General features: G+C 44.3%; 1 protein-coding gene across 8 annotated transcripts in view; it reads right to left on the bottom strand.

Annotated features, from left to right (window-relative positions):
* The window catches only part of STAT3 (signal transducer and activator of transcription 3), a 69,086-nt gene that overhangs the window by 4,362 nt on the left and 51,370 nt on the right, over positions 1 to 13,354 (bottom strand). For 4 of the 8 annotated variants that reach the window (XM_081804978.1, XM_081804982.1, XM_081804977.1 and 1 more), the window contains exons 11-21: positions 13,233 to 13,292; positions 9,188 to 9,217; positions 8,995 to 9,088; positions 8,835 to 8,882; positions 6,584 to 6,667; positions 5,156 to 5,254; positions 4,921 to 5,056; positions 4,057 to 4,109; positions 3,726 to 3,820; positions 3,467 to 3,606; positions 2,323 to 2,535 (exon numbers count right to left, since the gene is read on the bottom strand). In XM_081804978.1, the coding sequence (XP_081661104.1) occupies positions 2,323 to 2,535; positions 3,467 to 3,606; positions 3,726 to 3,820; positions 4,057 to 4,109; positions 4,921 to 5,056; positions 5,156 to 5,254; positions 6,584 to 6,667; positions 8,835 to 8,882; positions 8,995 to 9,088; positions 9,188 to 9,217; positions 13,233 to 13,292 (1,052 nt within the window). The remainder of the gene's footprint in view (positions 1 to 2,322; positions 2,536 to 3,466; positions 3,607 to 3,725; positions 3,821 to 4,056; positions 4,110 to 4,920; positions 5,057 to 5,155; positions 5,255 to 6,583; positions 6,668 to 8,834; positions 8,883 to 8,994; positions 9,089 to 9,187; positions 9,218 to 13,232; positions 13,293 to 13,354) is intronic. The other 4 variants (XM_081804980.1, XM_081804984.1, XM_081804979.1 and 1 more) reach the window with 1 other exon arrangement.

The raw sequence follows: 13,354 nt of genomic DNA, 5'->3' as shown, positions 1-13,354 counted from the left end.
CCGCATCGGGCTCCCTGCTCGGCGGGGAGCCTGCTTCTCCCTCTGACCCTCCCCGCTCCCATGTACTCTCTCTCATTCTCGCTCTCTCAAATAAATAAATAAATCTTTAAAAAAAAAAAGAAAAAAAGAAATATGAGGACTGGAATAAATGAATTTTAGACACTAAATGTTTACACCAAGACGTCAAGGAGTCTTGAAGACACTGGCATGAAATCTGGTGGATTCTGGTGAACAAATCACTTAGGAGGTGTGGGGCAGGGTGGCGTGGGCCGAGAGAAGCACAGTTATAAAGCTTGAGATTTATAGAGAGACCAAGGAATCAGAAAGTATGCTGACAATCTGAGAAAGGCATTGTCAGAGGGTCCTTAGATTGCCATCCAAGGTTATTTGGGGCCAAGAAATAGATTCATGTGGAGCAGAATCCAAAGACGCTACCCAGGCAGGGTTCTGGTGTCTTATAAATCCACCGTGGTGCAGACCTGAGGGGAGGCGACATCCTGGACAGAGAAGGATTTAGTTCCCCAGTGATCAGGTAGCTGAGAAAACTAGCTTTAGCCTGAGATTCAGCAAGAGCAGAAACAAAGGAGAACCAAGACTGAAAGTGGAGCTTTGTACAAGGTTGTCAACATACTTCATCCAATTTGTACAAGGTTGTCAACATACTTCATCCAATTTGTAAGGTAAGGGGTGTGTCATTTCTAAGAGATGCCTCTCTACCTCAAGCCACTGAGAAATCCTGTGTGGGGTCTGGTGAAAAAGTAAGGAAGAAGGAAGAGTCCTGGGAAGACATCGATCTATCCCTGGGGGCAAAAATACTTTCATGATGGAAAACAAGAGGAAATGGACACAGATCCATCTCCTGGAGGATGCCCACTTGAATGCGGGGACGCCCCCAGCACTCAGCCCACCCCATCGTCATGCTCCCAACATGCCAAGCCCCTCAGTGCCCACTGCTTACACTCGCCTCCCTAGGAGGCCGGCAAAGCACTCAAGTAATTAGTTCCTTTCTCCTCCTGGGCTCTTGACCCGAGAAAACACTGGTGACTCCAGGCAGGAAAGGACCTTGCCTGCCGGTCACACAGGATGGCTGATGATAATGGAGGGCTTGGCCTCAGATTGGGAACCTGGATCATGAAAGCAAAACGAGCCAAAGGACCAGCACTTGGATCTAAATGTCCTCTGCAGAAAGAACAAAGAGTAGCGTGTTGGGACTGATAAACACATCTCCCAACTGAAGCACAGCTGGAAAGCCAGATAAGTAGCAGACAGGAAGTGAGAGTTAGTTCTTCTATAGTAGGAACAAAACCCAACAACATAACAAAGTAAAGAGGGAAGTCACTTAACAAGTAACTCAAATTCCTTTTTCAAGTCCCAGTCTTCCCCCATCCCAAGAAGTTCCTCAGAGGGGATTCCTAGGAAAAGGTGGGTGTGTGCTTGCGTGAGGTCTCTGCGCAAAAACAGTTTTTCCAAAAGCAACTGGAGTAGGGAAGCTACCCTCAAAGGATCACTTTAAAGAGCCCCCTGCTGGCTCTCCAATTAAGGGAAGTTAAATAAAAACAAAGAATGGCAAAATCATAGGTTCCCCATCAGGATCCGGACCAAGAACCCAGAGAGCCAAAGCAGCAAGTGGGGATGGCACAGAGCAGCGGGGCCACCCCTCTAGGCTGCTGACCTCACTAGCGGTTACAAGCTCTCCATGAAACAGTGTCTACAGGGCTTACAGAAACACCTGTGCTCCTGCACATGACGCAACCGCTTCATTCGAGAGCTGCTCGCGCTAAATCCCACCCCGAGCCCTCCCACAGGTTACAGGCTCCCCCTCAATCACCCCTCCCCCCGCCTCTGCTCACAAACCGCGTTCCTGTGCTGCTAACACTCATTTCCTCCAGAAAGCCTTTCTCCATCCCACACGACACTGCTCACGTTGTTCAGTAATGGGGAAAAGGAAACACACTAGACTCGAGTCTGAGTCGCAGACCTTCCAGCAGCTACTGTGTGAGAAGCGCTGTGCTGGCTGGACATCCTGTTACTAAAGAATCCTGTCCTCACTCTCTCGGCAGCATTTTAGATGTCTGGGGTGAGTGTGTGTGTGCTATTTCTCCCTTTAGCCTGGCAAGTTCCCTGTGGGGCAGAGACAAGTGACTGATTCCTCTCCTCTCTCCAACCCCATCAGCCACCCCAAAAGCACTCACTACAAAGTTCTTTCCCATAAAGAGGAATAAAAGATCAGGCCCTTCGGGCATTTACCTGTCTGTCCCCCAGGGATCCTGCAATTGCCCCCTTTTTCCCAGAATTAAATGCCCGACAAGGAAAATCAACAACTACCTGGGTCAGCTTCAGGATGCTCCTGGCTCTCCGGTCGACAGTACTTTCCAAATGCCTCCTCCTTAGGAATGTCGGGGTAGAGATAGACCAGCGGAGACACCAGGATGTTGGTAGCATCCATGATCTTATAGCCCATGATGATTTCAGCAAATGACATGTTGTTCAGCTGCTGCTTGGTATATGGTTCCACTGACTGGATCTGCGTCTTACCTGTCATGGGACATTGTAAGGGAAGATAAGGGCACCAGGTAATCTCGGAGAAGACGACCCGGTTTATTTTTCCTTGAAAGGGGAAGACATGCCAATCTAGCTCCTGAGCCCTGAATAGCCTGTCCAGTCAGCTGGCGCTGTGGAAATGTTCAGCTGGTTTCTGGAGAGACTACCCAGTTGGGTCATAGGCAATATACCTGAATAACTATGTGCATAAGATATATTAACAAGGTACGTAAGAAAGGAGACGAAGAATGAGATTTAAATTGCAAATTTCTGGGCGCCTGGGTGGCTCAGTTGGTTAAGCGACTGCCTTCAGCTCAGGTCATGATCCTGGAGTCCTGGGATCGAGTCCCACATCGGGCTCCCTGCTCAGTGGGGAGTCTGCTTCTCCTTCTGACCCTCCCCCCTCTCATGCTCTCTCTCTATCTCATTCTCTCTCTCAAATAAATAAATAAAATCTTTAGGGGCCCCTGGGTGGCTCAGTCGGTTAAGCGGCTGCCTTCGGCTCAGGTCATGATCCCAGGGTCCTGGGATCAAGCCCCGCATTGGGCTCCCTGCTCAGCGGGAAGTCTGCTTCTCCCTCTCCCACTCCCCCTACTTGTGTTCCCTCTCTCGCTGTCTCACTCTGTCAAATAAATAAATAATAATAATAAAAATAAAAAATCTTTAAAATCTTTAAAAAATAAAATAAATTGCAAATTTCTAGGCAAATATTAGCCCCCGAAGCAAGCAAAAACAAAACTGGCAAACAATCCTTCAGCTGAAAGAATTTGGAGAAAAGAAGTCACTGAAAAGTGTTACTACAAGTCGGAGGCAGGGGAGTGCAAAGCCACCTTTGCCCACTAGGGGGCAGCGGGCGCTCGAAACGAGTGCAGTGTGGCGGCAGCAGCAACTGCCACCAGGTGGGGTGGGTGAGAGTCCAACTTACCGCTGATGTCCTTCTCCACCCAAGTGAAGGTGACACCTCCTTCTTTGCTGCTTTCACTGAATCGTAGCAGAAAGGTGCCTGGGGGCTTGGTGCTCAAGATAGCCCGCTCCCGCTCCTTACTGATAAAACCCATTATGTACCTGGAGCCGAAGAAGAGCGACAAGATCTGGGCTGACAGGGTCCCCACCACCGGCCTGCTGAGAGAGCAGGTGACTTCTTACACACGTGCACTCCGCCAGACACAAGAGTTTCAACTTACCCTTCATTCCAAAGAGCCAGGATGTACTTTTTCACAAGGTCAATGATATTGTCTAGCCAAACCCAGAAGGAGAAGCCTTTGCCAGCCATGTTTTCCTAAAGAAAAGAATAATGGGAAAAGCCAAGTCCACCCTCCCAGCCTTTTCCTTCCTCGAGGCACGATGCCACCAAAATCCCCAGGCCCATCTACCCTCAGGTAGGTCCTACTGACAGCGAGACCATGAGTCTTCAGCCTCCAAGCCCAGTCCCATCCACGACAACCTCACAGGTAAGCATTCCGTCCCACTCCCACTCCCACTAGCTGGCCACAAGGATTTAACAAGACGGCTTACTTTGCAAAATTTAGCCCACGTAATCTGACACCCTGAATAGTTCACACCAGGTCCTGAAGGAAAAAAAGAATAAAGCAGTGTAATTTTCAGGTTTGAATCGAGATCTTATTTCTTATAACAGAACACACATTCCTACACATCTGTCCCACAATGGGCTGAGAAACCACTGGCTTCCATGGTTTTGAAGGCTCTCACTGTCGTGCGCATGTGTGTGCGCACACGCACATACACACACATCCACCCTCACAAAACCCCATCATGGGATCACCTGGGGTGTTGTTTAGCCAGCGGAGGTGGTGGACGACATATCAAGTCTCTCCCCCCTCTCCCCACCCCCTCCTCCTCCTCTTGCGTGGTGGACTGGGGACGAGCAGCACACGTGAATAAGCTGACAGTGTTAGAGGCTCATGTCTGGGGACAGCACAGGATAAAGCTGCTTTCCGTGCAGGTAGCATGTAAAATAGTACACTAAATTTTTTTTTTTCAGGAGGGAAAAAACAAAACAAGCGTCCAGTTTATTGAAGAAACGGACAGGGATGTCAAGCTTTTTACCTCTGCCTTCTAACAAGCACTTAAAAAATCTCTTCCTAAGGTTAGACAAAGTCGTGCTCTGGAAGGGTGGAGGGGTCCAGCCACCAGGAGAAAAGACATCTGCCTCCTACCTCGGAAATGATCACCAGGAGGCAAGCTTCCTCTGCCTCCCTACTCCACTGGTCCCCCCCACCCCACCCCACCAACTGTGGGAGCGCATGCGTTCTGGCCCCAGCACAGAGCCTCGCTCAGCCAATTTTCCTGAATGAACAGCCCCACAGGCCAGATTCCTTTTCTGAGGAGGGCAGCAGGGAAAAGAGGGAAAATGCTGACCTAAGAGTTTCTCTGCCAGCGTAGTCAACTGCTCGATGCTCAGCCCTCGCTTTGTGGTGGAGGAGAACTGCCAGCTCAGCACCTCGGCCACTTGATCCCAGGTGCCAATCGGGGGCTTGGTGAAAAAGTTCACGTTCTATTGAAAACGACACAGTTGCTCATTGAGATGAGACAGCGGTGCCTGATGACCCACACGAGGGACCACAACAACGGTTTCCAGAGGATGGGCGCCTACCTTGGGGTTGTTGGTCAGCATGTTATACCACAGGATTGATGCCCAGGCATTTGGCATCTGACAGATGTTGGAGATCACCACAACTGGCAAGGAATGGGTCTGTGGAGAAAGTGGGGAATGAGTTGGGGAAGCAGAGGGCCCTCAAAGCTTTGAACATCTCTTCAGCCATACCTGCAGGTTTTGGAATAAAAGGATGTGCCGTGAACCACACCTACTGCCAACTTTTGGGGAAGAGCGTGGCTGAGTCAGCTCAACACCCAGAGTGGAGAGAGTGCCAAACATGGGCCACAGGGCACAACCAGGAACTTGAAAATCTGACTTGCTCAAAGCTGGAACTCACAGCCCCCAGATTCCCCATTTATAAAACCTGGAAGGCATTCTCTGAGAACTGCAGCTGTATCTACCCGTTAGACAGAGAGGTCCCAGGAGTCAAAGACAAGGATTCTTGCTTTCTTCAGCTCTATCTTTAACTTAAAGATCAAGAAAATTGGTAAAAGAGAATGCAAATGCCATGATTTCCTGTATACTAAAAACACTGGCTGTCTAAAGACTATTTTGCCCAAACTTTATAAAGTCAACTATCACTAATTTCTTTTTTTTTTTTTTTAAAGATTTTATTTATTTATTTGACAGAGAGAGACACAGCGAGAGGCGGAACACAAGCAGGGGGAGTGGGGAGGGAGAAGCAGGCTTCCCGCCGAGCAGGGAGCCCGATGCGGGGCTCGATCCCAGGACCCTGGGACCATGACCTGAGCCGAAGGCAGACGCTTAACGACTGAGCCACCCAGGCGCCCCAACTATCACTAATTTCTAAATACAGATTTTCACATCAAATTTGCTGAAAGCTGACTTTATAGTTGACCCTTGAACAACATGGGTTTGAACTGCATGGGTCCATTTATACGTGGATGATTTTTTTTTTTGCTAAACAGAGTACAGTACTGTAAATGTATTTTCTCTTACGATTTTCTTAGCAACATTATCTTTTCTCTAGCTTACTTTATCGTAAGAATACAATATATAAAACATATAACATACAAAATGTGTGTTAATAAAAAGAATTAAAAAATTTAAAAAAAATGTGTGTTAATAGACTATGTTATCAGGAAGGCTTCCAGTCAACAATAGGCTATTAGTTGTTCAGTCTGGGGGGAGTCAAAAGTTACACACAGATTTTCAACTGGGCAGGGGGTTGGCGCCCCTAACCCCTGTGTTGTTCAACGGTCAACTGTATGTGCATCTTCTAAGCACTCAAGACTCTACTCTCAGCTGGGATACTCTGGAGTTTTGGGAGAAAAACAAGCAAAAATAAACACAGTGCTAAGCAGAGTCATCACTCTACCTTCTGTAGAAAAAATCCCAACTAGAAGTTCTTGTCCCACATCACCCCTGCATGCAGCCCTGTCCCAACTCTGTGGTAGAACTCACCTCAAGGTCAATCTTGAGGCCTTGGTGATACACCTCAGTCTCAAAGGTGATCAGGTGCAGCTCCTCGGTGACAATCAGGGAGGCCTACAATAACAAGAAGGACACTCTCTTCCTCAGAGAGAACGGCCTTGGACACTAACAGCCATAGCTGAGGAGAGCAACATGCCACAGCCACGCTGCACCCAGAAGGGTAGTCCACCAGGGGGCCACAGACACACCGCCAGGGACACAACTCTGAGCACATGCTCTCTTCAACTCTAAGTGCTATGATCTTCAACCTCAGCTTTTACTGGTTCTTCAACCTCATCCTTTACTGGTTTTATTAGAAAATTCCAGACCCAAGAAGTTAGTTACAAAACGTGTAAGGCACAAAGAATAACAAAACAACGAACACCTTTACCCATTATGCAGTGTAAGAAAAAGACCATTACCACTGAGATTCTCAGGGTGCCCTTCCCCACTCCCATTCCTGTCCCTGCTCCCTCAGATCTAACTGCATTTTGTCTTTTGGGTTTATTATTTCCTAGCTTTTCTTTATGGCTTTACCTTATTTATATCTCTAAATAAGGTAAGCGCTGTTTAGTTTTGGATATTTGTGAACCTTATACAGATGAAACCACACCCTATGTACTGGCGTGACCCACTTTTGCATGCCTCACTTTTTGCGTCCATGGTTGTGTGAATCTGCTGGTTATTCATTTTCACAGTTATATAGTATTCCATCATAGGACTCTACCACAAATCCTTTACCCACTCTAGTGGTGATGGTGGGTTATATTTAGGACTTACCATCAGGCTGCTGTGACGTTTTGTACATTGTCTCCTGCTGCTACATATAATTGTTTTTCTGAAGCGACAATTTATACTCCCACCAGCAATATAGCTACCTTATTTTCAGTAAGACTTCCCAATGAATTCTCAGAAACACAATGCCAATTCATTTTTAAAACACTTTTTTCCTAACTATAAAAATTATATATGTTCAGTTTAAAATGCAAATATTACGGAGATAGAATAGAGTAGTCTTGGATACCAACAGCAGCATAAATACATCAACACTGTTTGGTATATATTCCTTGAGAACTTTGGGATGCATACATGAATAGGCAAAAAACAGTGTAGTACACTTTTTAAACAAATATACTAATATACTATTCAAATTATTTTGCATCTTGCTTTTTCTTTTTTTTAATAGGTTCCACACCCAACGTGTGGGGCTTGAATTCACAATACTGAGATCAAGAATCACACACGCGCTACCCACTGAGCCAGCCAGGCGCCCTGCATCTTGCTTTTTCGAAACAAATATGCCACACACATTTTCCTATGTTGTTGCACTTCACTCTTAATAGTCAAGTACTATAAATTCACCTTTTTTTTTTTTTTTTAGGTCTGCTACATTTTAGAGAAGAGGGAAGACTGGCTCAGGGCATAAACACCAGAAAAAGAACAGGGTGTCACAATCTTTTCAAAAGAGTAAAAACTAGTTTCTGGTCACATTTACCTATTTTTTTTTTTAAGTAATTTATTCTTGACACTAAGCATTCTATAATCTGAATCAGAGGGAGGGAGACAATAAGGGAAATAAGGGGGACCGGTTTATTCTTTTTTTTTTTTTTAAAGATTTTATTTATTTATTTGAGAGAGAGAGAATGAGAGACAGAGAGCACGAGAGGGAAGAGGGTCAGAGGGAGCAGCAGACTCCCCGCTGAGCAGGGAGCCCGATGTGGGACTCGATCCCGGGACTCCAGGATCATGACCTGAGCCAAATGCAGTCGCCCAACCAACTGAGCCACCCAGGTGCCCCAGGTTTATTCTTTTTCTTAGATATTTAACTCCGACTTATTACAACCTTCGATGCCACCGCAGTGAGAAAAACAGGTCACCAAAAATGGAGCCAAGTCGTTTGGGCTGGCAGAAGTTGGAAGGGGAATCTGGAAAGCCCCAGGCAAGGTGGAAAGCTTCTTTTCTACTAAATGAGTGTGGGTAAGTCATCCAGGGACTTTCCACTCCTCCTTAAAGATGAGCCACTCCCGCCAACTCCCGGGACAATCAAGGAAATGCTCCAAGCCGGAGAACTCCAAAGCAGATACGACTTCTGACCATGTCATTCTGACCTGCGGTGATTTTTCTGTATGACTACAGCTTAACCACAGGTTGGTGTCTCTAATTCTGGGCAATAAGAAGGTTCTTGTTCTTTCCCCATCAAAGGAAACCCTCCCAGTTGGCTTTCATCCGCAACAAAACTTACGTCACAATTGGCTCGGCCCCCATTACCACATCTTTGCTCTCTCAGGGTCTGTAAGAGAAGCAGGGAGCACCCATGTCACGTGAGGCTCCCCACCACCAACCTCCCCCCCTCCCACGACCAGACGCCCTGGGAGACGGGGACCCAGGCTCCCGCCTCGTACCAGGTGTTTGAATTCTGCAGACAGGCTGCCGTTGTTAGACTCTTCCATGTTCATCACTTTTGTGTTTGTGCCCAGAATGTTAAACTTCCGGGATCTGAATCACAGCAGAGAAACCAACCACATAGGTGACGGGGTAGCCAGAGGACAAAGTCAGATTAAACAGATCAAAAGGAAGCCTCCAGGCTGAACTTACCCTCTGAGAGCTGCAACATCCCCGGAGTCTCTGTTAAGAGTATAAACTGGTGTTAATAAAACTGGCCCTGTGTTTCTTCAAAAAAATACCTGTCATTTACTCTGCTGGAAAAACCACTGTTCTCCCGGGAATTTCTGTAAATGATTCAATTACATTTTATATGTGACATATGACAACCCTCTCCATACCTACCCAGCATCAACTCCCTCTTCCCAACAGACCCTTGGTTCTGCTCAAGTATCCTTCCCATGCCCACCTCCAGGGGATCCTGATCGTTAAGTACATCAGAGCGGAGCATGCCCACAGCGCAGTGGTCCTGGGGGTGAGGACATGACCTATGCTGTCTCACTCAAACTGGGAAGGAATTACAACCCAGGCTGGATTTACTGTCCACAGCTTCAACGGAATATGAGCAAGGAAGCATGGGACCTTAACTACCACAAGCAACCACACTGGAACTCATAAGGGAATCTTACAAAGCCAGTAATACTTATGATGGCCGAGAAGGCAAATGGAAGATTCTGGGTCCTGGGTGACATAAGTGAGTCACTAATCTCACTGTCAGGAACTTGCCCTAACTCTGCATTTCCAGTTACACTGGGCTGCAAATTTCCTTTATTATTTAAGTCACACTGGGTTTTCTCTAAAGGTTTACTATTACCGGCAACTCAGATCATCCCATTTGATATTAGCTGGACATAGTCCTCCCAGCGTGTCCACTGTCTTTCAGCTCTATGTGTTTGAATATATAGTTTTTTATATAGTCACATTTCTCAGTCTTCTCCTTTCTTCCTTTTTTATTTTAAGTACTGTTTTAAAAGTGCTTCTCCATTGCTATATATGCACTAATATAGCTACTATTTATTAAATAGAGCATTTTGTGGGGGTTTACAGATTAAAATTGATCAAATTTTAAACCATTCAGAAGATACCTTTCCATATATCACATTTTAAAACTTAAGAGTTCTTGTTACCAGGAAATTCTCCCTCATGTTTAATCTAGATTTCCTTTTTATTTTTTTAAGATTTTTATTTATTTGAGAGAGAGAGAGAGAACGAGCAGGGAGGAGGGGCAGAGGGACAGAGGGATTTATTTGACAGAGAGAGACACAGCGAGAGAGGGAACACAAGCAGGGGGAGTGGGAGAGGGAGAAGCAGGCTTCCTGCTGGGCAGGGAGCCTGATGCGGGGCTCGATCCCAGGACCCCAGGATCACGACCTGAGCCGAAGGCAGACGCTTAACGACTGAGCCACCCAGGCACCCCTCTAGATTTCCTTTTTAGAAAAAAAAATTTTGTATTACAGCTTTGATATATAATTGATGAACAATAAAGTACACTATTGAAAATGTATGTGGATAAGGTCTGACATATGTATACATGCTACGCATACTGTGAAATCATCAGCACAAACCAAATAATGAACATACCCATCATCCCCAAAGTTTCCCCAGGCCCATTTGTAATCCATTCCCAAATCCCACACTCCACCCCACCTCTGTCCCCAGGCCACCACTGATCTGCTTTCAGTCACCATAGATTCATTTTCATTTCTAGAATTCTATATAAATGGAAACTGAAGCATGACTCTTTTTTTTTTCTTGGTTTGGCTTCTTTCACTCAGTGTAATTATTTTGAGATTTCTTATGTGTTGCAAGTATTGATAATTCATTCCTCTTTATTGGTAAATGATATTCCATTTATAGATATACCACAAATTATGATGCTCCAGTGGCACAATTGGTCAGTGCATGCTTATAGATATGCCACGAATTGTTTATTCATTCACCTATTAACGGACAATTTGTGTACAGCCCTTTGTGTGCCTATATACTTTCATTTCTCTTGGGTTAATACCTCGGAGTGGAATGATAGGCTCCTAGGGTAGGTGCCTGTTTAACTTCATAGGAAACTGCCAAATTCTTTTCCAAAGTGGTTTTACCATTTTGCAATTTTACCATCATTGTATTATATATACATTCACCTACGCTTTTAAGATGCATGAGTTTAAACATATAGATACCTCTGATGGTTAGCAAACAGTGAAACTCAAGTTTCTCATTCAAATCCTCCCCAAGAGCAGGTATTCCCAAAACTACTTCCTGAATAATCCATCCTTTACTCATTGATTAACTTGAAGTCTATTTCTGGACTCAAGATTTTCTTTCAATGATCAATCAGTTTATTCCTGCCCTAGTAACACACTCATTTAGTAACTGAAACTCTACAGTTTAATATCTGGCAGGGCATCTTCCCACACCACTCCCATTTATTTTTATTCACTAAAAAATTTTTTTCTAGGGGCGCCTGGGTGGCTCAGGTGGTTAAGCGACTGCCTTCAGCTCAGATCATGATCCCGGGGGTCCTGGGATTAAGCCCCACGTCTGGCTCCTTGCTCAGTGGGGAGCCTGCTTTTCCCTCTCCCTCTACCTGCTACTCCGCTTGCTTATGTTCTCTCTCTTTCTGTCAAATAAATAAATAAATAAAAATTCTTTATTTAAAAAAAAAACTTATAAAAAAAATTTTTTTTGAAAGTGGAATGGTGGTTGCCAGGGGCTGGGAGGATAAGGAAACAGGGACTTGTTCAATGGATGTAAAGTTTCCATGTTGCAAGATGAATAAGTTCTAGAGATCTGTTGCACAACAATGTGAATATATGTAACACCATACACTTAAAAATGAGTAAGATGGGCGCGTGGGTGGCTCAGTCGTTAAGCGTCTGCCTTCGGCTCAGGTCATGATCCCAGGGTCCTGGGATCAAGTCCCACATCGGACTCCCTGCTCGGCAGGAAGCCTGCTTCTCCCTCGCCCACTCCCCCTGCTTGTGTTCCCTCTCTTGCTGTCTCTCTCTCTGTTGAAAAATAAAAATAAAATCTTAAAAAAAAAAAAAAAAGAATAAGACGGTAAATTTTACGTTCAAAATTTTTACCGTAACTAAAGATAAGTAAACACATCCATTTTTTTTTTTTTTAACTATCTTTGTGGGGCACCTGGGTGGCTCAGTCAGTTAAGCATCTGCCTTCAGCTCAGGTCTTGATCCCAGGGTCCTGGGATCGAGCCCCACATCGGGCTCCCTGCTCAGTGGGGAGCCTGCTTCTCCCTTCCCCTCTGCCTCTCTCCCTGCTCGTGCTCCCTCTCTCTCTCAAATAAATAAAATCTAAAAAAACCCAAAAAACAAAAACTATCTTTGTTTATTTTTCTCATCTTAGCTACAACTTGAAGAGCAAGTAAAGAGATTCTGTTCACATTTTGCTTGGTGCCACGTTAACTGAGAAGAATCAACATCTTTATAATAAAAGTCTGCAATCCAGGAATATGATTCATTTCATCACTTTTTACAATATCCCTTCTCATAAAATTTCATAATTTTATTCAAATAGATCTTAAACATTTCTGTTAAGTTTATCACAATGTATTTTTTTACTTTTTTGCTTATTGTGAAATCATTTTTTTCTATTATAATTTCTGACTGGTTAATGCTAATATATGGTTGAAGTTATTAATTTTTGTTTATTTATTAAACCTACCATCTTCCTTAAGTCCCTTATTTTATTAGTAATTATTTTCCAGTTCACTCTCATGACAATTTCCAGACACTTATGTCACCAAAAATTAAGGATAATGTTCTTTTTTCAAATCTCTTCAAAGGGTAGGTGCTTTTAATTTTTGAAAAGTACAGTCAAATTTTGAAAAGTGTGTATTCAATTATGTGGTGAAGTATAGAACAATGAAAAGCATCAATTTTTCCTATATAGCCAGGGTTTTACATGATATGCATAAATTACATTTATAGGTAAAAAATTAAAGAAAAAGGGGGACTGAGGGTCACAACAGCAATCACAACTCATATCTGTACCGCCAGTTTTGTGGTTTTGTTCAGGCACGTAAATGACAATGCACTACAAGACTTTTGAAAACTTTTGTTCAAAAAATGAAGATCCCTGAATGGAGATAAAGTCTCTAAGTTCACATGGTATCTGTCCAAGTTCTCATTTCTGTCTCTCATTTGAAAAAAGGAAAAAAAGAGTTAAGATACAGAGTACTTACTTGTCAATGCACACTTTAATTTTAAGCTGATAATTTAACTCAGGGAATTTGACCAGCAATCTATTTCAAAAAAGGGGAAAAAAAAAGTTTTTGAGTAAAGAAAAAAGTATCAGTTAAAAAAA

The sequence above is a fragment of the Leptonychotes weddellii genome, chromosome 15 (assembly GCF_054177405.1).
Source record: "Leptonychotes weddellii isolate Sample4059 chromosome 15, ASM5417740v2, whole genome shotgun sequence".
Taxonomy (NCBI): domain Eukaryota; kingdom Metazoa; phylum Chordata; class Mammalia; order Carnivora; family Phocidae; genus Leptonychotes; species Leptonychotes weddellii.
The sequence above is the reverse complement of the archived record's forward strand: the minus strand, read 5'-3'. Positions and strand labels throughout refer to the sequence as shown.